A 21,486-nucleotide genomic window follows, 5' to 3' on the forward strand; every position below is an offset into this window, starting at 1 on the left:
AACAAATTTTGGCTTGGAATTGTCTTTCTAAGTAAAGCTTTTGTAATTATTGGAATGCCACAGAATTCATCTCTTGGCTTTTTGTCCCACGAAGGCATTAGAATTTAAAACAGACTCTTTGACATGATTTATGGTAGACAAGAAATACCAGTTCAGTTAGGGCAGGTGTTATTTAATTACCCTTGTCTCTGGGAGTGGGGCTTTTCCCACTAAAATTGTTTGTGGGTGAAATCACAACAAAGATCCATAAAGTACAGCTTTATATATATATTTAAAATAGACATCAGTGTCTTGAATTTTTCTAACGTCAAAGGTTAATTTAAAATATTAATGCTGAAAAGATTAATTTAAGATATTAAACCTACTAGGCAAGAATACATGTACATATTGTAATTACTTCCTTTTTACAATTAAATTAATTGGATTATATTTAATGAGCTATTTACATTTAATAATTAAAAAAAGACATCTTTTCAGTATTCCCCATATGCAGAAAGAGATTGGGGGGGGGAGACTCATTTCTGATATAATTATCTTTACTTGGGCTAAAAATGAAAAACAATTGTGCTTTTTAGAAAAATGATCAGAAGAATATTATTTTATTTTTTTTGGGGGGGGATTTAATTTATTTTTTTATTCAAACAAAGTCACAAAAATTATAATCATCCTCATCAGTTCACTCAGTCCAATGTAATTAATTTTTTTTCATCTTAAGAATATTATTTTAAAATATACATACAGTCATCACCCGTTATCTGCAGTTTCACTTTCCACGGTTTCAGTCACCCGAAGTCAACAGCAGCCCAAAATTATTAAATGGAAAATTACAGAAATAAACAATTCATAAATTTTAAATTGCACACCATTCTGAGTAGCATAATGAAGTCTCACACCATCCTGCTCCATCTTGCCCTGAACATGAATCATCCCTTTGTCCAGCATATCCCTGCTGTGTATGCTACCTGCCCGTTAGTCACTTAGCAGCCATCTCGGTTATCAGATCAGTTGTTGAGGTGTCGCAGTGCTTGTGTTCAGGTAATCCTTATTTTACCTAATAATGGCCCCAAAGCGCAAGAGTAGTGATACTGGCAATTCAGATATGCCAAAGAGAGGCCGTAAAGTGCTTCCTTTAAGTGAAAAGGTGAAAGTTCTCGACTTAGCAAGGAAAGAAAAAAAATATCGTGTATATATAGGGTTCAGTACTTTCAGGCATCCTTGGGGGAGTCTTGGAATGTATCACCCTTGGAGAAAGGGGGACTACTGTATACAGTTTAGGAAATACCCATAAGAATGTGTTTTGTGGTTCACTGTAAAAGAAGATGAAAGATTAGGCACTTAAAAAAAAAAAAAGTCCATGATGACAAGATTTCATGAGCTCAACAGTGCACAGAGAATGAAGCTTAGTGACTTTCAGGGACCCCCGTAGGTAAAAGTAACCCATCAGAAGTGACAGAACCCCAGATGCCTAGCTGTTTGAAAACAGGAGTTTGTTTGAAAAGCAATAGCATCTGAACATGTTATCTGAGGCTGGCACTTTAAATGAGCCAGTGTTTATGTTGTCTAAAGTGAAAGATGTGAAGCCCCTGAGCAGCTGGCTAAAACTGGGTGTAGAGAGGGAGAAAGCAGTGTGTTATTCTCATTAACACCATTTCAGTTCTAGGGTAAATATGTCAGGAAGGCTTTCTTAGGTTAGCACGTAGTCTTTTTTTCGAGGGGGAAGAAACTGGTCTGTGGTTTGGTGGCACTTGTGTATGAAAATGAGAAATATGGGCATAGTCTTGGTTTGGGTGTTTTGTGAAGAGTCATTGTGGTGTCATGGACACAGATGGACGTGGGTTTAAAAGCTGACTGTGTGACTTTGATAAAGTTACAGAACTGCTTTTAGTTTTTTAGTTCTCTCATCTGTAAAATCAGAATGCTACTACTTAACCTTTCAGAAGTGTTTTAAAGATTAGATTTGTTCAAGAAAATGTGAATGAATACCTGACACATTTTCGGTAGACACTACAGAATACAAAGAAGTTTTAAGAATCCCACCCTTGGCTCCCAGTAGCTGCTGCTGTTACTACTGTTTCTGTTAGGTTTAAGGATATTTTGTTTTTCAGTTCCTATATTTAAAGAATTATACACTCCCAAAATCTGTGCTACAATATAGAATGTAGTGACTGCCATAAAAGGTTCAGCATACTTTTTGCCACTTTCAGAGAGGGAGAAATGACTTCAGACAAGAAGAGTCAAGGAAGACTTCTTACAAGTGGTGACATTTGCCTTGGGCCTTTAAGATGAAAGGATTTAAAAAATTTTTTTTTTAATTTTTAAGAAATGCCACAATCCAAATAATAGTACCTTTGAGACTATTTGCTTTCAAAGTACATAAAGTGAAAATATTGAATTGACTCTTGACTGTGATTTGGAAGACTGATACCCTTTGTCTTAATCCTTAAAATTGGTATAATGTAAGCAGAGGCCATCCATTTCTTTCTCAGCACTTGTCTTCACACTCCCGGAGAACCTGTTTCAGAAGGTAAGAGGCCCACCTACTGCTTGGTTTCCACTGAGACCAAAGAAAGGAGAACCAATTAGGAGAGCCCTTTGTGTAATGCTCAGTGCTGTTTAATTTGACCTGTTCTCCTTAAATTATTTTATTACCACTAGGAGGTAAGTCCAAACAAACTCAGCTTTCCTTTGAATTAGCAATAGTGAGAGCTCTCAGTTATTGAGTACCTACTGGGTGCTAGATACCTCTGTAGAAGGCTTACGTATGTTATCTCATTTTATCCTTAGAACCATCCTGTGAGGTAGGTTTTATTTTCCCCATTTTACAGATGAGGCTTAGGGAGATTAACCAGCCCAAAATCATATCTAACTAGTGGCTCAGGGAATCCTTGAGTCTCTTGACTGAACTTGCCTCTGGGTTCACCAAGCTGTATTGATTTTTGAATGTGGTAAGCACCTATATGAGTATTAACTTTAAAAAAGAAAAGAGAAATTGTCTGTCATTATTAATTATGATTATTCAGAAAATTAATTAAATATGTTGTTCAAGGGACTTCCTTGGTGGTCCAGTGGTTAAGATTCTGCACTCCCAATGCAGGGGGCCTGGGTTCGATCCCTGGTCAGGGAACTAGATCCCGCATGCCGCAACTAAGACCCGGCGCAGCCAAATTAAAAAAAAAAAAATGTTATTCAAATATGTTATATGCATATGATGATGATATCCTACCTACTTGCAGTGCTTTCTTATTTGTTTGATTTCAGGATACCTGTTATTCCTTTTAAAAGTACTCCATGGTATACACTTATTGAAGATAAATTGAAATTAATCTGACTTTAAGAATTTTACAGTACATCTTTATGATTTGGGACCTTGCAAAACTAGAGTGGAAATCAATTCTGACTTAAACTGGAAGCTTGTGGCTTTAATCGCTGGGAGAAGGGAAATAAGGAGGTAAGCCCTGTGATTACCCTTTCTGTCTAGATGTATAGTCTAACCATGGAGCAAGGAGGGGGATCCCAAGCAGAGCACATTAGTCTTACTGAACTGAAGAGACAGAAATTGTAGTTCAAGGGAGGCTGAGGCAACTGGAAGCTGTGAGGTAGAGTTCTGGAAAAGAGGGAGCTATGCAGAAAACTCTAGAGCTCTAGAGCGCAGGCTCAGTAGTTGTGGCACACGGGCTTAGTTGCTCCGTGGCATGTGGGATCTTCCCGGACCAGGGATCGAACCTGTGTCCCCTGCATTGGCAGGCAGATTCTTATCCACTGCGCCACCAGGGAAGCCGGGAAAGAACTTTTAAAGATCATCTTGTTCACCCTCTCATAGTGTAGAAAAAGAAATATTATATTTCATTGATTCTGAGATGTACATTTTCCCTACATTTTAACATTTCTTGAATCATGATGCATTTTAGATTTGATGAAATACCATAAAAGCCCATTAGAATTGTGACTTTTCCGTAAATTCTTAGTGGTAGAATTCAAGACTTCCTAGAAAACTTCCCTTCTTTATTCTTTATATCCAGATCCTGCCCAGTTCAGATCTTTATTCCAGGAAGTCTGTTCAGTTCAAAGTGATCTTTTCATCCTTTCTATTGTCATCATTGCATCATTCGTTTGATAACTGAACTTTTGTTTGCTATGTTGTTACTTAACTGTTTTATCTGTCTCAATTAAATTATAAGCTCTTAGAGTCAGGGGAGAGATTTTATATTTCTTTGTGTTTTCTAGTGTCTACTTGATAAATATTCATTGATTGATAAGGGTGCTATAATTAGTAATTAGCCATTTATACAACCTGAAGCTTATTAATAGTGTTGTTTAATGGTTAACTATGTGCCAGAACTAAGTGCTAGATAGATGTAGAATTAGTACTTCTATTACTGCTGCTGCTGCTACTACTAATACTACTATTACAGTCACTACTACTATTATTGTAATTATTCTGAGCTAGGTACTATGTTAAGCATTTTATACATGCATCATTTCATTTTTCTTCACAACAGCCTTAAATTAAAAACTAAGGATCATTGTACTAATTTTAACAGATTAGGAAAAAGACTAAGAGATTGACTGCTTGCCAAGGTCCCAAAGCTGAAATTTGGCGGTAGTGGGTTGAAATCCACACCTCTTTCTCTAATGTCCATGCTCTTGCTGCTCTACATCACTGCTTATTAGGTTTTGAGGGCTTTGGTAACCTAGTAAACTGAGGGTAGAAAGAAAAGAAATGGGCACTTACTTTTCACTCTGTTCAAGGACTTTTCCTTATAAATCCCATGTTTTGAATGGTGAGTAGACCTTGTGAGAGGAAGTAGATGTACAGCTGCCCTTTGCTGCTGTTAGTTGCTGGCAGCTTGGCTGTTAGTGATAGATGAGTGTGTGACCCTTTTTCAGCAATGAATTCTTGTTACAGCTGGCAGAATAGAATAGTTGATGTGGAATTTCATGGCAGTTTGCTTCATAATTCCACTCCCTGGTGTTCAGATGTAGTTGTGATTGCTAGGTCTCTCTCCTCACTTAAGTTGGTATATTAACAGTCACATCCAAGACTACTGCTTCTGTCTGCTCCATGACCACACGGTGTGTTTGTGTATTGCCCTGAGCTGTCAGCAAAACATTTTGCTGAATTTCCTTTTTTGTTGTTTCTCTATACCTTTTTCCCCCCGGCCTTTCTCATTTGTGTAAAACTGGTTTCTTTTTTGGCCTTTTTATCCCAGAGACGGAGTAGTTACTGCAGAGAGAAGCTTGAAATATGAAGAGAAGTATCATAGAGACTAACACGCATAGTTAGAGAGCTAGCAGGTTGAAATGAGACTTACTCAGTGCCTGACGTGCTGTTTGGCCCTGATTATCTCCTTCCTCCCTCATTTTCAAACTTGCCTCTGTATCTAATCCACCGGTGGGTGCTCCAGTGCCTTGTCTGTAGGGAGCTTAACCCAGTGCAGTAGACTACTTGCAAGAACCAGGAAAGAAAGGTTACAACCTAGCCCCATTTTCTCCATCCCTGGGTAAGGTAGTAAACTGGGATTAGACACTTCCATAAAAACCCACTGTGTGGGGCTTCCCTGGTGGCGCAGTGGTTAAGAATCTGCCTGCCAATGCAGGGGACACGGGTTCAAGCCCTGGTCCGGGAAGATCCCACATGCCGCGGAGCAACTAAGCCCGTGCGCCACAACTACTGAGCCTGTGTTCTAGAGCCTGTGAGCCACAACTACTGAGCCCATGTGCCACAACTACTGAAGCCCGCATGCCTAGAGCCCACGCACTGCAACGAAGAGTAGCCCCCGCTCACCACAACTAGAGAAAGCCCACACACAGCAACAAAGACCCAACGCAGCCAAAAATAAATAAATAAAATAAATTAAAACAACAACAACAAAAAAACCCCACTGTGTGTTCCCATACGGTAGCACATGTCCAGGTTACGCTTCCTCCCAGCTACTCAAACGCATGTTCTTGGAGAGGAATGCATTTTGTATCTATCCTCATCTCAAATTTTTGGCCACTACCAACTGGTGATCACACTTTTCTGTTATTGGCTATAAATAAGGGAAGCTCTTAAAAATAAGACTTTATTAGGGCTTGTGTGAGCTATTGACACATTTCTAATAATCTTGTGAGCTGATTTGTTGAGGTTTTTTTTTTATTTTTGGTTGAGATTTGATACTTTGTTTTGTTTTGTGAGTTAGTATTTTTTTTTTAATATTTATTTATTTATTTGGCAGTGCCAGGTCTTAGTTGCAGCATGTAGGATCTTTAGTTGCAGCATGAGAACTCTTAGTTGCAGCATGTGGGATCTAGTTCCCTGACCAGGGATCGAACCCAGGTCCCCTGCATTGGGAGCATGGAGTCTTAACCACTGGACCACCAGGGAAGTCCCTCCTTCACCTATTTCTTTCTTCCCCCCTCCCCTCTGGCAACCACCTGTTTGTTCTCTGTATCTGTAATTGTTTCTGTTACTTTTTTTTTTTTGGCCCCGCCATGCAGCTTGTGGGAACTTGGTTTCCCGACCAGGGATTGAACCTGGGTCACAGCAGTGAAAGCACCGAATCCTAACCACAGACCACCGGGGAACTCCCTGTTTCTGTTACGTTTGTTCATTTGTTTTTTAGATTCCATATATAAGTAAAATCATACAGTATTTGTCTGACTTATTGCACTTAGCATAATACCCTCTAGGTCCATCCATGTTGTTGCAAAGGCAAGATTTCATTCTTTTTTTTTTCTTTTTTTTTTTTTAATATTTTTTTATTTTATTTTTGGCTGCATCAGGTCAAGCATGCAGAATCTTTTCATTGGGGCACGCAGGCTTCTCTCTAGTTGTGGCGCAGGCGCTCAGTAGTTGTGGCACGTGGGCTCTGTAGTTTCAGCATGCAGGCTCTCTAGTTGTGGCTCAATTGCTCCGTAGTTGCAGCATGGGCTTAGTTGCCCTACAGCATGTGGGATCTTAGTTCCCTGACCAGGGATCGAACCTGTGTCCCCTGCATTGGAAGGCAGATTCTTAACCACTGGACCACCGGGAAAGTCCCATATCACATCTTCTTTATCTGTTCATCTATTGATGGGCACTTGGGTTGCTTCCATATCTTGGCTATTGTAAATAATGCTGCAATGAACTTAGAGGTGCAGATATCTTTTTCTTTTTTTTTATAAATTTATTTATTTATTTGTTTTTATTTTTGGCTGTGTTGGGTCTTCGTTGCTGTGCATGGGCTTTCTCTAGTTGTGGCGAGAGGGGGCTACTCTTCATTGCAGTGCACGGACTTCTCGTTGTGGCTTCTCTTGTTGCAGATCACGGGCTCTAGGTGCACAGGCTTCAGTAATTGTGGGACGCAGCCTCAGTAGTCGTGGCTCGCGGGCTCTAGAGCGCAGGCTCAGTAGTTGTGGCACATGGGCTTAGTTGCTCCGCAGCATGTGGGATCTTCCCAGGCCAGGGCTCGAACCCGTGTCCCCTGCATTGGCAGGCAGATTCTTAACCACTGCGCCACCAGGGAAGCCCCAGATATCTTTTCGAATTAGTGGGGTTTTTTTTCCCCTTTGGATAAATACTCAGGAGTGGAATTGCTGGATCAAAAGTAAGCCCTTTTAGATGGATAGTTTGGAGTATTTCAAACCATTCCATTTTTAAAAATTTTTTAATTTATTTTTTTATTTTTGGCTGCGTTGGGTCTTCCTTGCTGTACAAGGGCTTTCTCTAGTTGCGGCGAGCGGGGGCTACTCTTCGTTGCAATGTGCTGGCTTCTCATTGTGGTGGCTTATCTTGTTGCGGAGCATGGGCTCTAGGCGCGCAGGCTTCAGTAGCTGTGGCGCACAGGGTTAGTTGCTCCGCAGCATGGGATCTTCCTGGACCAGAGCTCGAACCCGTGTCACCTGCATTGGCAGGCGGATTCTTAACCACTGCGCCACCAGGGAAGTCCCCTAGACCATTCCATTTTGGTGAATTAGGTATTGCTAGAAATTGGCATTAGGTTGGGAAAGTAAAATGAACTTTGTGTCTGTTACTGAAAGTTATCAGTGATAACATTGTAGACCCTGTGTAATTGGGGTCTTAGAACAGGGAACTTGGGCAAAGGTGGAGATCCAGGAAATATTTTACGTTAATAAATCGTTTCTTTGGAGCTCAGAATACTTTGCAAACAAAATCTCAGTTTCGTATAGCACCTCTCAAGCATTTTTTTTAGTGCAGCTCACAGCCGAACTAGAAAGGTGAATTAAAAGTTTTTCCCCAATTGCTAGTCATCATTAGACTAAGAACTAGAATCCAGGTTTCCAACTCACAGTTTAAGTGTGTTTTCTTTTGGACAACCAGACGGATCCTACTAAAAAGAGAGCCTAATTTTGGCCATTTAAAAGGCAGTTTTCAGGCTTCGCTGGTGGCACAGTGATTAAGAATCCGCCTGCCAATGCCGGGGACACGGGTTCAAGCCGTGGTCCGGGAAGACGCCGCGGAGCAACTAAGCCTGTGCACCACGACTACTGAGCCTGCGTGCCACAACTACTGAAGCCGGCGCGCCTAAAGCCTGTACTCCGCAACAAGAGAAGCCACAGCAATGAGAAGCCTGCGCACCGCAATGGAGAGTAGCCCCACTCGCTGCAACTAGAGAAAGCCCGCGCGCAGCAACGAAGACCCAGCGCAGCCAAAAATAAATAAATAAATTTAAAAATAAAAGGAGTTTTCTATGGAATAGTTGATACTAGAAGAAACTAATTTTGAAGTAAAAGTTATCCCCCAATTTTAGCTTTAAGAGCAAAGCTATGGTTAGAGCCTGAAGAGTAATAAAAGTAAGAACAAAAGGTGGTATTGCTCCCAAAAGATAACAGAAAGTTATGGAATTACCAGATGTGAATGGTCCTTGATATACAGTGTGTTCAAGGAGTAAGATACTGTAGTTTGGAAGTCCTGTTTCCCTGGGCTGCTTTCCCAAAACCAAATTAGAACAAGAAGGAGCTTTACATTTATTGAATGTAGGTCCATAGCTGGTGTCATTCCTTTATGAAATTGGAAATTTCTCCTGGTTTTAGATCACAAGTAAGCTTTTTTTCTTGGTTCTCCCAGTCAGATAGTTTCTTTGTCCACCCTAGGAGTTCCATTTGTCTTGCTAGCTCTTTTGAACATTACTCTAGTGACCTAAACTGATTTGTCAGTAACTTCTTATGTTTGGAGAGAGTCTGGTTATATTTGTAGGTTTAGCCCCACCCTGTATTTCAATAGGAAGTGGGTAGGTGCTTAAGTCTATAATGAGGCATTCCTCCTTCTGATTGTTGCATGATAGTGAGGACTGCTATATGCAACAGTAAATTCATACTTCTTTAAACATTTTAACAGACAGACTTAGATTAAACCTGTGTGTTGTGTATTATTTTGAAGTCAAATGATTATTTGACTTTTCAGTTGAGATTCTTGAACCGCTGTGAAATATACATTCTTTAACATAAAGAAATTTATCTCTTGAAAGAGGAAACTGGCCTACAAAGCAAAGCTCTTCTCATATGCCCCCATCCAAAGTGCTGTTAACTATAGAACAGTGGGAAATGCTGAAGTGAAAGCAGAAGTCCTAATTGCCACACATACAATATCCCCACATGTTCTCATCCCCTGCTACTGCTGATCAGCATTTTGGGGGTATGTTTCAAAGAGGAACTGCCTTGAGAAGCATTTCTGTTGTTACAGTTTTTGCTGTAGCTCAGATATACTTGCTTTTGGATGTGGCCATAGAAATCTGCAGGTGTTATCAGTGACCATGGCTCTAAATGAAGCATTGTTTATTTATTTATAATAAATAGCTAGTAGTACATATCATTGCCAGAATGAGCAGTCATCTGTGTTCTGTCCTGGTAATAATAGGAATTCAGAGTGTAGGGTACAGATGAGTGCATCCTCCCTCTCACTTGCAGCCTTCCTTTATTACCTTCTTCCACCCTCCCAATCCCTACCTCTCACCTACTTCACCCCACTCCTGCTACAGGCTGTTGGGAACAGAGTTGAGAGTTCAGAGTGTAGGACACATGTCAAAGTATCCTTTTGCCTTTACACTGACCAAATGTGATATATAAATATTTCATGATAACTTCAAATATAAAGACTTGTAGAATCTTACTGTTATAAAGGGACCTCAAAGAACACCTCATCCAGTTTCCAATTCAAAGCATGAATCCTATAATGGTACTGGCAGTTTAGACTGGTCAGTGTACTCCAGGCCATAGCTAGGAGGGGATGCCTGAAGTCTTTTATTTATTCTCAGACTCATTCTCAAGTTTCTTAGGCTGAAAATAGCCAGGGGTAAAGATGGGGGTTGCTGCTGAGTCTGGCTGGATATCTGGAACTGGTCCAAAGCCAGTTTTTCCTTTGGACTTCTTTGGGTAGCCAACTCCCAGATGGGCTTGGGAGGCTCCCAGAGTGTAAATAACTTAACCCCAGGGCTCTGTCTGGAATGTCCTTTTTACCATTCTGGATCCTAGCTGTCCTGGTAACTAGATGAATCTAGATCTGGCAAAGGGTTTGATTCATGGTCATGATCCGCCCTTCTCTACAGTCCCTAGACCTCCCTCTGGCCTTGTGTTCAGAATGCAGGTGGCTGTTGGCCAAGTGAAGAGGTTATGGCAGCTTAGGTAGAAGCAAATCCAGGAATTTTAGAACTTCTTAAAGATCATCTAGCTTAGTCTCTTTATTTTGCAGATGAGGAAACTGAAGCCCAGAGTGAGAATTATATCATCTTTGATTTAAAAGGCATTGTAGAAGTCATCCAGTCTGATCTCTCAACATCATCTTCTTACAGTCTAAGAATCTCTCCCCCAACATGCCCAATAGCTGGTATCCAGAGGATGATACTGGGGAACTTATAACTTCTGAAGAGAACCCATTCTAATATAGAACAACAACAACAAAAAAATATAGAACAGCTCTAATTAAAAGGAACTAACTTAATTGAAATCTACTTCCCTGTAACTTTTATCTTCTCAGTGGTTCTAATTTAATTCTTCTCCTATGTAACATCCCCCAAGGTAAGACCTTCTCAGACTCCCAAGTTAGCAAATATCACTGTAGCATATAATTTCCCTAATCAAAATAAAGTATAACTGAAAAAGAACTTTACTGATTCTGTAAAGACAGGGCATTCCACTTTCATGTGTCCAGACTTCTTTTTCCAGCCAAGAACGACTACTTTCTTGGTTTTCTTCACTTTCTTTTCATTACTGGCACTAACATTTAGCTCTTTTCATAATACTTTTATTTTTTTTTAATTTTTTATAAAAGTCAGGACCTCAGTTCCCCCGCCAGGGATCGAAACCAGGCCACAGCAGTGACAGTGCCAAATCCTAACCACTAGGCCACCAGGGAACTCCCTCATAATACTTTTAATAAAGAAACATCATTTTATCACTTTGTGAGTATAACTGTACAAAGCTATCAGGAGAGAGCTACAGATAGGCCTGAAGGGTTGGACTCAGCCCTGCAGCCTGTCTGTGGTTTCTCAGTTCATATTTGCTAGCTGTGGTGGGCCGCTCCATTTCTGTTGTCTGCTTCTCAGCCTGGGAAGAGTTTCCCAACTGGTCTTCTTACCTCCAGTCTTCTCCTGCCCAAATACAGCTTCCTACTTCGGTTAGAATGATTTATCTAAAAATGCAGATTTGCCCATGTCACTTCCTTAATTTAGTGGTTCGTCAACACCCAGTGCTCCACAAATTTTCCACTAAATGACTACTGATGATAGATGAGCTTTTCTCAACTGCATTCCCATAAGAAAATTAAACCCTAGTGTTATTAGGCATCCATTGTATATAATGTATTAACTTTTTTCCAGTGCATCTGAAGTGGTCCTAGTTGTTTACACTCTTGAAGAGAATTGAGGAAATAGTCACTCAAATTCTTTTCTTTGTTCTGTGGTTCAGATGAGGAACCCAGTATAAAAGAGCAGAGGAGAGAGAGAATGTATGTTCTTCAAGAGGTCCATAAGCATGGCTGGGAGCAATCTCCAGAAAAAAACCCCACAAATTTCATTGAAGTCTAGGGTTTCAACTTTATTATTATTTTTTAAAATACACACACACACACACACACACACACACACACTTATTTATTTATTTATTATAAATTTATTTTATTTATTTATTTTTGGCTGCTTTGGGTCTTTGTTACTGCATGCGGGTTTTCTCTAGTTGTGGCGAGCGGGGGCTACCCTTCCTTGCGGTGCACGGGCTTCTCATCGTGGTGGCTTCTTTTGTTGCAGAACACGGGCTCTAGGTGCACAGGCTTCAGTAGTTGTGGCTCGCGGGTTCCAGAGCGCAGGCTCAGTAGTTGTGGTGCACGGGCTTAGTTGCTCCACGGCATGTGGGATCTTCCCAGACAAGGGCTTGAACCCGTGTCCCCTGCATTGGCAGGCGGATTCTTAACCACTGCACCACCAGGGGAGCCCCTAGGGTTTCATCTTTAAATTTATGTGAATATTGTATTCTACTACATAATATGTCCATTGTTAAAAGTGTTTTAAAATATTTGTCAATGAATAAAATTGATTTTACAGGAGGATTTGCCTGAGGTCCATGGAACTAAAAATAACTACCTTTTTTCTTAGCCCTGTAGTGGACATGTTATACATGTTACCTTATTTAATGTCTCTAGGAAAATTGCCCAAGATAACACAGCTAGTAAGGTGTCAAGACTCAGGGCAAGGGAAGTATGTCTCAACTCCACAACCTGAAGCTGAGTTGAGTCAAGAGCCTTGGAAGTCTTTGCCCCATTTCTAAGTTTATCTTCACTGGAATAGAGGGTTTTATTTTTCTTGGTCAAATTAGTATTGTGGTTCAGATCATGCGTAATTCCATACTTCTTTGGCATAATACAACTAACCTTGATTATCCAAAAGAAAAATGAGCAGTGATGCAGGTAATTCCATATAATAGGGAATCTTGTCTTTCTCTGGTGGCTCTGAAACATATAAAATGACTTTTTTTTTAGTAGCAGATTCACTTTTCTAATTGTTTTGTCTTGATAGATATTGACATATTGTAATTTCTTGAGTACTCTAGCTGGTTGTGGGAGCTGGCTTTTTTTTGGCAAGAGGTAGCTATCTTGCTATTGAAAACTTGGTTCCCCCACCCCAGAAGACATAGAGTTGACTCCATTTGTGTCCACTTACCCAAGGTACTTGGGAAAGCATAAATGCAAAAGTACCAAGGTGTCAGAGTGGCTTCCCCAGCTCCACCTCCAATCTGACATTTACCTAGCCATCTGGAATCCAGTTTCCATTAGGTGTCCAAAGAGAATGTCTGGAATGCCCTGTCAGTGGCCATTCAGTGCAGAATTTCAAGGGGATCTGGCTCCTGTAGCTCCTCTAAGAAGCTAGAACAAGTTCTGAAATGATTGCTAATGGAGGGAGCCATAATGGCTATTTTCACTCATCTCTGGCTGTACCCCTGAATTTCTGGTTCTTCCTAAAAGCTTGAAGTTCGGGAGTCTAAGGGCATCCAGAGGATGCAGAGTCCTTGAGGTTCTTTTATTTGTAACACCTTGCCTCCTTTGCTGTTCTAAACTCTCTTTTCAGTATGAGTTAATAAAGCTTGCATGTTAGTACCCAGTACCCTTTAGATTATGTAAAAGAGGAGAAGAGGTAGACTGGGAGGGAAAGTCCAGAGTTTGGATTAGAAAACCTGTTTAGTCAAAGGGGAACTTAGCTGAGGAACAGAATGAAAATGATTTCCTTAGACAGTAGACAAACATTCAGGAAACACCTCTGCACCCCAAAGATAGGAACAGCTGCCACACAGTGACTATTAAAGGGAGGTTCTAAGTTATGAGCAAACAGCTGATTCTCTTGGTTCTTAGGCTGTTGCTGTTGGTGACAGGAAATCTTGTTCCCCAAGCTGCTGGCTTCCTGTTTTATTTTTACTCTTAGCAGATCAGAATGTCCATAACAAGGAGCAGTCTGTTCCAAAGGGTTCTACTCCCTCTTTGAGCCTGAAGGGCTTTTTTTTTTTTTCTTTTGGTCAGACAATATGTTGGTTCACTTTTAAGATCTATGATGTTTAGCTTGGTTTAAGCATTTCGTATTCACAGTCAACTTTTTTGGTGATGAGCTGGTGTTTTGAGATTTGATGTAAGTAAACCTCTGTGGGTTGTTTTTTTGTTTTTTGTTTTTTTAAAGAGGAATTTGCAATCTTGGGGACTTGGGTATGTTACCTTTATGCTTTACCATTTACTTTGCCATCTTCCCTAGCACAAAAACCATTAGGCTGTTTTAAATTTCTTTAGTTTCACAAGATAGGGAAACAGTTCCAGCCCGATGTGCCTTGGCTGTAGTCATATCCATTTTGTTGGATAAAATACCTCCTCCTGTCCTTGTAAAGCTAGGAATTTGGTAATCTAACTCTAAAACAATAGCTCAGCTTGAACCTAAAGCGCTGGGGGATTTCCTAGGGAAAGGGGCTCAGCCGACAGGATAAGAAACAGTAACTGGAAGGTTTCCGGATCTGCTCCACTTCCTGCTGTCTCAAGAGCCTTTTGGCCCAGGTGTGTTGAACCGGATGGGAGAGAGAAAGGGAGCTGTGGGTAGAAGAGAAAGGACTAGGGAATCTTACAGCACAGGGTGCTTGGCATCATGTTTGATATATTGAACGTGTAAAATTTTCCTTCATATTCTTTCATTCTGTCAATTTACAGACTAAACTTTGGTAGTGTTAATAGATACTGGCAGTATTTAGCTGTATATTAACAGTCCTCCATCAGGGAAGGACTGGAGAAGTTATGTCCTGTTGCAGAGCAGTAGAATTACTATTGGCAACTTAATTTCATTGTGGAGACTGTCAGATGACAAAAGCTCTTTTTTGATTCTTATAATTGATTATCTGGAATCTGATCTGTTCTGGTTGTGGACCCCCCAAGGTTAGGATCTATACCATCCAGGACCTGCTGAATGGGCTGTTTTCTTACCATGCGTCCCTGCCTCTGCAGACTCTTGTTAGTTGGAGCATAGTTGTTATTTTAAGGTTTTTAGGTTTTTATGCTGCCTGTGTACCCTCAGTCAGCAGACACCAGTTCAGAATTTCTAAACTTATCCAGCAAGCCTCTAATGGCAAACCTTTAAAAGGGGTGGTAGGGGTAAGGGAGGGCTTAAAACAGAAAAAAGATAGAAGATTTTTAAAGCTGTTCAGATCAGAGCAAAACAAAAGGAAAAAAGACTCACACAGCCCTGGTGTGCCTGGAATTTGTGGTTGAGTAATACTTTCCTGTTATTTCTTTTTTAGGTTGTTTTTCATCATTCAGAACGTTGCCTGAAGCAGGTCCACCATGCCGTTAGTAACGAGGAACATCGAGCCAAGGCACCTGTGCCGTCAGACGTTGCCTAGCGTTAGAAGCGAGCTGGAATGCATGACCAACATCACCCTGGCAAATGTCATCCGACAGCTGGGCAGCCTGAGTGAGTGCCGCAGAGAGCCTGTGCTTTGCCCTCAGGGGTCGTTGGTGCTCTTTATTTTGTTTCCTTCTCCTCCGTGTTCCTATTTCTCCCCCATCTGCCTTCCCTAGGTAGTGCGAAAATTTATCCCACTCCCGCCCCCTCCCCAAAGAGAGGCTCCTTTTTGGTACAGATTCTTCCCCTCAACCCTTTCTTCATCTACCACCACCCTCTAGGTTCCCTCCCCCTCCCCCTCCACCTGCTTCAAAAGAAATCTGTGGGAAGGGTGGCAGGAAGGGCTGCAGCAGAAACTGCAGATGGAATGACAGAGCAGAATTCTCTGTGTGTAAAGTGGGAGGCTCACAGAGCAGTATCTTGGGTTGGGGAATGTGCCTGTAATTGCACAAAGCTATTCGATGTAGCCTGACTCTGTTGAAGCCTCAAATGTGCCAATAGTCTTTATCTACCCAACAGCCTCCCCCCGCACCCCCCCCCCCCCCCCCCCCCGCTTTTCTTCCCAAAGAGAAGTAAAGCAAACATGAATTCAGAGAGATTCTGGCTGACTTGTCTGCCTTGGTACACATTTAATTGTGCTGCAAGCCCCCAGGTCCAAGTTCAGGGTACAAATTACTTCTGTAGTCTCTGGGGTATTGGGAGTTTTGCAAGCTGTGTGAACACAGTGACACAAATTGTAGCTGGAGCCATTCTTCTCTAGGAGGAAGATGGGGGTTAACCCAGTCTGTTTTGGAGCTGAGGGAAAGCCAGCTCAACTGTAATTTTTTTTTTTTAATTGATAAGAATGAATAAGACTGCCTTGGGTGGGGTACATGCATGGGTTTGGATTTCATTCTGAATTAAGTTGCTTTGTTTGCTTGGAGCCGAGATATGAGAAGGGCAGATGCTTGGATAGGCTCTGCATTTGTCTAGTGCCATTCCAGCTCCCATAAGAACCTCTGTCAAAATGCCATTTTAGTGATCTTCCTTAGCAAAAGCATCTTGGTGTGAATTATTTCAGACATTCACCTCTCCTATCGCATCACTGCCCTTAGTGAAAACAGTGGAATATCAAGAAAGCCTGCATCCCCCCAGATAGTAATAGGCCCTGCCTTGAAAATAGGTGCCTGAGGAGACAGAGGTCTGTGACCATATGATGTATGGGGTCTGAGATTCCTAAGCCATCACCTAGCTCAGAGGCCATCTCAGTTGATCCAGGGCTTAGGGAAACCTGGATGGGGCGTCAAGAAAGAAATGAAACCCCGCCAGTGTCTGTCTTACACAAAGGAACATTGACAGCAGTGCAACAGCAGTACGGCTGACAAGGAAGCACATGAAGGCTGCAGAGAGCCTCACTGCTTCTTAAAAGCATCATTTCTGCTTCTGTCACCCTGAGAAGGCCAAATGGGTGGAAGTCAGTCACACACTGGTTCCTTTTCTATAGGACAAAGGACATCTAGCTAATGATGCTTCTTATTCTCACTCAGCAGGAGTTATGCTCTCTCTCAGGTGTTTTTCCAGGGTAGTGTTGCTGGATGCCATTGCTCACTCTCCCACTTGTGATCAGAGCATTCCTATCTTGAGGAAGCTGATCTGAGGGCCAGGGTTGGCTTGTGCCTGTGGAAACAAGATTTCCTCAGGTTGTAGAGCTAGCTGACCCTTTATTCATCCAGTAAACATGTATTGAACATATTTTATGTGCCAGATGCTGAGAGGATACAGCAATAGTAAGAAATGGTCTCTGCCTTCCAGGAGCTCATACTCTACCAGAGGAGAAAGAAATAAATAATTCTTAAGGGGAGAATGGGGAGAGGATGAGAAGGGAACTCACGTTTGTTGATTGCCTACTTTAAGCCGGGTTTTAATAGGATCTTCACATAGATTATCTCATTTAATCCTCTTAATAATCCTATGACGTTAGATGTTGGCATTGCCATTTTTCAGATGAAGAAATGAAGGCTCAGAAAAGTAAGGTAACTTGCCTGCAGACACAGCAGTCAGAGGCAAAGTCAGACTTCCTAAGAATTTCTCAGTTCTGTCTCCTGTCTCTCTGTCTCTACCAACACTGCCCTGGTTTAGTACGACTTTAACTCTCACCTAAACTGTTGTCCTAGCCTCCCTTTGGCCTCCCTTTCTCTGATCAACCCCCTTAAATCTATAAACCTAAAAATTGTATAAAATCTTACAAATCTTAAACCTATACTCTTGCCAGAGTGGTCTGCCCAAAACTAAAATCTTACTTTTTACTTTTATAATTCTGAATTGTTTGAATTTTTAAAAGTTAAGTCTGTGTTAACTTTTGCAGTTTAAAAAGTGTTTTTAAAATAAGAGTATAAATGTTAGCTATGTATTTATCTCTGCTTTTCCTCACTATGGAATTATTTAAGTTCCTTGGCCTGGCATTCAAGACTTTTAAAACCTGCCTTTCTTTTCAGCCTCATTTTCTGTAATCTATCTTCTCCCATTTTACAGTCTTTTTAAGGGATTCTTTTAAAATTAAAAAGGGAAAAAAATAAGGGAGAAAAACTGAATTACCAACTACTCGTAGCTTCTGAGACAGACCATATTCTCTCATACTTCAGCGCGGTGGCTTTGTTGTTCCCACTGCCTGGAGAGCCCTTGCCATCCTTGTAGCTGATCTTCAAGGCCCACCCAGCTCAGGGATCTCCTCCTCCAGGTTGGACTGAGTACCCCTCTGAGATCCTATTACATGCCTGTATTATTACCCACCACATTATATTGAAATTTATCTCCTATATTAAATTGAAAGTTCTTTGGAGGCAGAAATCATGTGTTGTTTGTCCTTGAACCCCAGTGTCTGTCTTGTATAGTACCTGGCACCCAGTAGGAGCTCAGTAAATACTTGTTGAATGATTCATGCATGTACTCTTTCCATGCTTCCATGCTGTTGGTGCACAGAGAATACAGGGAAGGAAGGAATATTTCCTATGGGGAATGGGAACATAGAGGGAATAGGGAGAGTCAAGGAAAGCTTCACAGAAGAGGTTACATTTGAACCGAGCCTTGAAAGAGGACTAGGATTTCATCTAGTAGAGAGAGGTGCAGGAATGGGCTCATATGTGCTTCAGGCTCATGACCTTGACCTCATGTATTGTACTCTAGCCGGAAGTGCTTGGTCTAGTAGGGAAAGTCTGATTATGGAATGAATAAAGCACAAAACTAAGATTTCACAGCCATGAATTGCTCTCTGATAGCATATCCAGGATTCTCATTTTCCCTCAGTGCAGTGAGATTGGCATTTCACATATTAGGTTGCCATATCTTAGGAAATGTGGACCCAGCCAGCCAGCCAGCACTTCTGAATCAGTATCCTGACCACCTAGGAAAAGGGAACCCCCTCTTGGGTCGTTAAGATTTGTTATGGGACTTCCCTGGTGGTCCAGTGGCTAAGACGCCACACTCCCAGGGCAGGGGGCCCGGGTTCTATCCCTGGTCAGGGAACTAGATCCCACATGTTGCAACTAAAGATTCCACATGCCACAACTAAAAGATACCGCATGCCACAACTAAGACCCAGCGCAGCCAAATAAAATAAATAAATAAATTTTTAAAAAGATATGTTGTGATATTGGGTTTTCTGAGTACAGTGGGTCCATGCCATTGGGGGGCTCCAAGACTCCCACTCAAATTCAAACAAGAGCAGCTTCATATTTTTAAAAATCAGTTTTACTTGTTCCATTTCCACATAAGATTTCATTTGAAAGACTGTACTGCTAAGAGAAAAAAAAAAAGTTGAAGACTGCTTCTGGAATCTTTTACAAAATGGGTAGATGTCTATTATGAATGTCCTGATGTGATAGTGGATCTATCTTGGTAATCTGAATAAGTGAAATTTAACTCTGAACAAGGCACTTTGGTTTTCTCCTTTATAAGTATCACACTTCTGTTCTCAGAGGTTGGAGTACTTTTTAGTACTGAAAGAACAGGGCTATCACATTACTGACTGGAATTATATTTTAAATTTCCTCTGAGCATAAAACTTAGGATACTTAGATAGTCATACTCTTAAAAGTCATCTGGGACTTCCCTGGTGGCGCAGTGGTTAAGAATCCGCCTGCCAATACAGGGAACGTGGGTTGGATCCCTGGTCCGGGAAGATCCCACATGCCACGGAGCAACTAAGCCCGTGCGCCACCACTACTGAGCCTGCACTCTAGAGCCCGCGAGCCACAACTCCTGAGCCCGCGTGCCACAATTACTGAAGCCCGCATGCCTAGAGCCTGTGCTCCACAACAAGAGAAGCCACCGCAATGAGAAGCCCGTGCACCGCAACAAAGAGTAGCCCCCCTGCTCACTGCAACTAGAGAAAGCCTGCGTGCAGCAAATAAAGACCCAACGCAGCCAAAAAAAAAAAAAAGTCATCTGATATGGTTGAGCAATATAAGGAGGAGTCTCATTATAACAATTTACAGGGACTTTCCTGGTGGCACAGTGGTTAAGAATCTGCCTGCCAGTGCAGGGGACGTGGGTTCGAGCCCCAGTCCGGGAAAATCCCACATGCCACGGAGCAACTAAGCCTGTGCACCACAACTACTGAGCCTGCACTATAGAGCCAACGAGCTACAACTACTGAAGCCTGTGTGCCTGGAGCCTGTGCTCTGCAACAAGAGAAGCCACCGCAATGAGAGGCCCGTGCACTGCACCGCAACAAAGAGTAGCCCCCACTTGCCGCAACTAGAGAAAACCTGCACACAACGATGAAGACCCAACACAGCCAAAAATAAATTAATTAATTTAAAAAAAGAGTTTACATTTTTGGCTCGTTTAATCCTGTGACAACTTGGTGAGATAGGTATAGTTGTCCCCATTTCGCAGATGAGGAAACTGAGGCTGGGAGAATTTGACTTGCTGAAAAGTACACAGGTGTAGATAGAAAGAACTGAGACTTAAATTCAGACTTTCTGGTTTGAAGTCTACTGCTTCTTCCATGTCTCATCTTGCAGTTCTAAGTATACCTAGGGCCTGACGTGACGTAATGTGACAGCGGGGAAGCCTTCACTCCACCTCACTCCCCCTTCAAATAGAATTCTCAATGTTACCATTTTTATATGATGGGGTTCTTTGTATGATTTCATCTTAAACCATTGTGCCACACTGATCTCTACTCCCACTATCACTGCTCCCTTCACTGAGGAGCAGGAAATCCTGCGTACTCTCGTGGTGACCTAAGGGTAAATTGATTTAGGGTTTTCTTTTCCTCCAGAACAGCTGGATGGTTAACAGATATTTTTGAGCCTGGTTTATTTTCCATGCTTAATGTGTGTTTCTCTGTTACAGTCTTCCGATCACAGTTATTCGTTACCTAGGCAAGCATGATGCAGTATGGTTTTTGGTTTTTGGGTGTTTTTTTTTGAGATATGGTTGATTTACAATATTATATAAGTGTCAGGTGTACAACGTAGTGGTTCAAAATTTTTAAAGGTTATACTCCATTTATAGTTATTATAAAATATTGGCTCTATTCTCTATGCTGTACCATATATCCTTGTAGCCTGTTTATTTTATACACAGTAGTTTGTACCTCTTAATCCCCTACCCTGTCTTGGCCCCTCCCCCCTTCCCTCTCCCCACTGGTAACCCCTAGTTTGTTCTCTATATCTGTGAGTCAGTACAGTATCGTTCTTATAGGACTTAGCCATATTATCAGGGATCAGATTGGATTCTCAACCTGCGCAGTAGAAGTGCAGCTTGTTAGCCAATTTCAGTCCTTTGAGCTTAGGAGCTTCCCATGATTGTTTAGATCACAAAACCATTCAGTATGCAAAGACTTGCTTCTTCCTTGATTAGAAACTCTTTATTGACTAAATTTACCAGCAATTCAAAATATGCTGTTGATTGGTCTTATCCTTACCTTCCAGGTTACATTGAGTGAGCTGATTTCACCCTGAAGGTGCAGTTTTGGCCTTTTGAACTAATTTTTTCCCCTCAAGTATGGACTAAGAATAAATGTAGTTCAGAAACTAAAGTAAGAGCCTACTTTAAATAGTTCTCAAAGAAATGATCTTTTGGTTGGGCACAGTAACTTATGCCTGCCTTCACCTTGCAAGTAACAAACTCAGATGGTATATTTATTCGTATGCACCACTTT

General features: G+C 41.5%; 1 protein-coding gene across 2 annotated transcripts in view; it reads left to right on the forward strand.

Moving 5' to 3' along the window:
- Positions 1-21,486, forward strand: part of WASF2 (WASP family member 2) — a 70,517-nt gene that overhangs the window by 33,411 nt on the left and 15,620 nt on the right. For both annotated transcript variants that reach the window (XM_082440611.1, XM_082440610.1), the window contains one exon: positions 15,235-15,407. In XM_082440611.1, coding sequence (XP_082296737.1) covers positions 15,278-15,407 — 130 coding nt within the window. In that variant the 5' untranslated portion in view covers positions 15,235-15,277. The remainder of the gene's footprint in view (positions 1-15,234; positions 15,408-21,486) is intronic.

This window comes from Balaenoptera physalus (genome assembly GCF_965194825.1).
Source record: "Balaenoptera physalus genome assembly, chromosome: 1".
NCBI classification, from domain to species: Eukaryota; Metazoa; Chordata; class Mammalia; order Artiodactyla; family Balaenopteridae; genus Balaenoptera; species Balaenoptera physalus.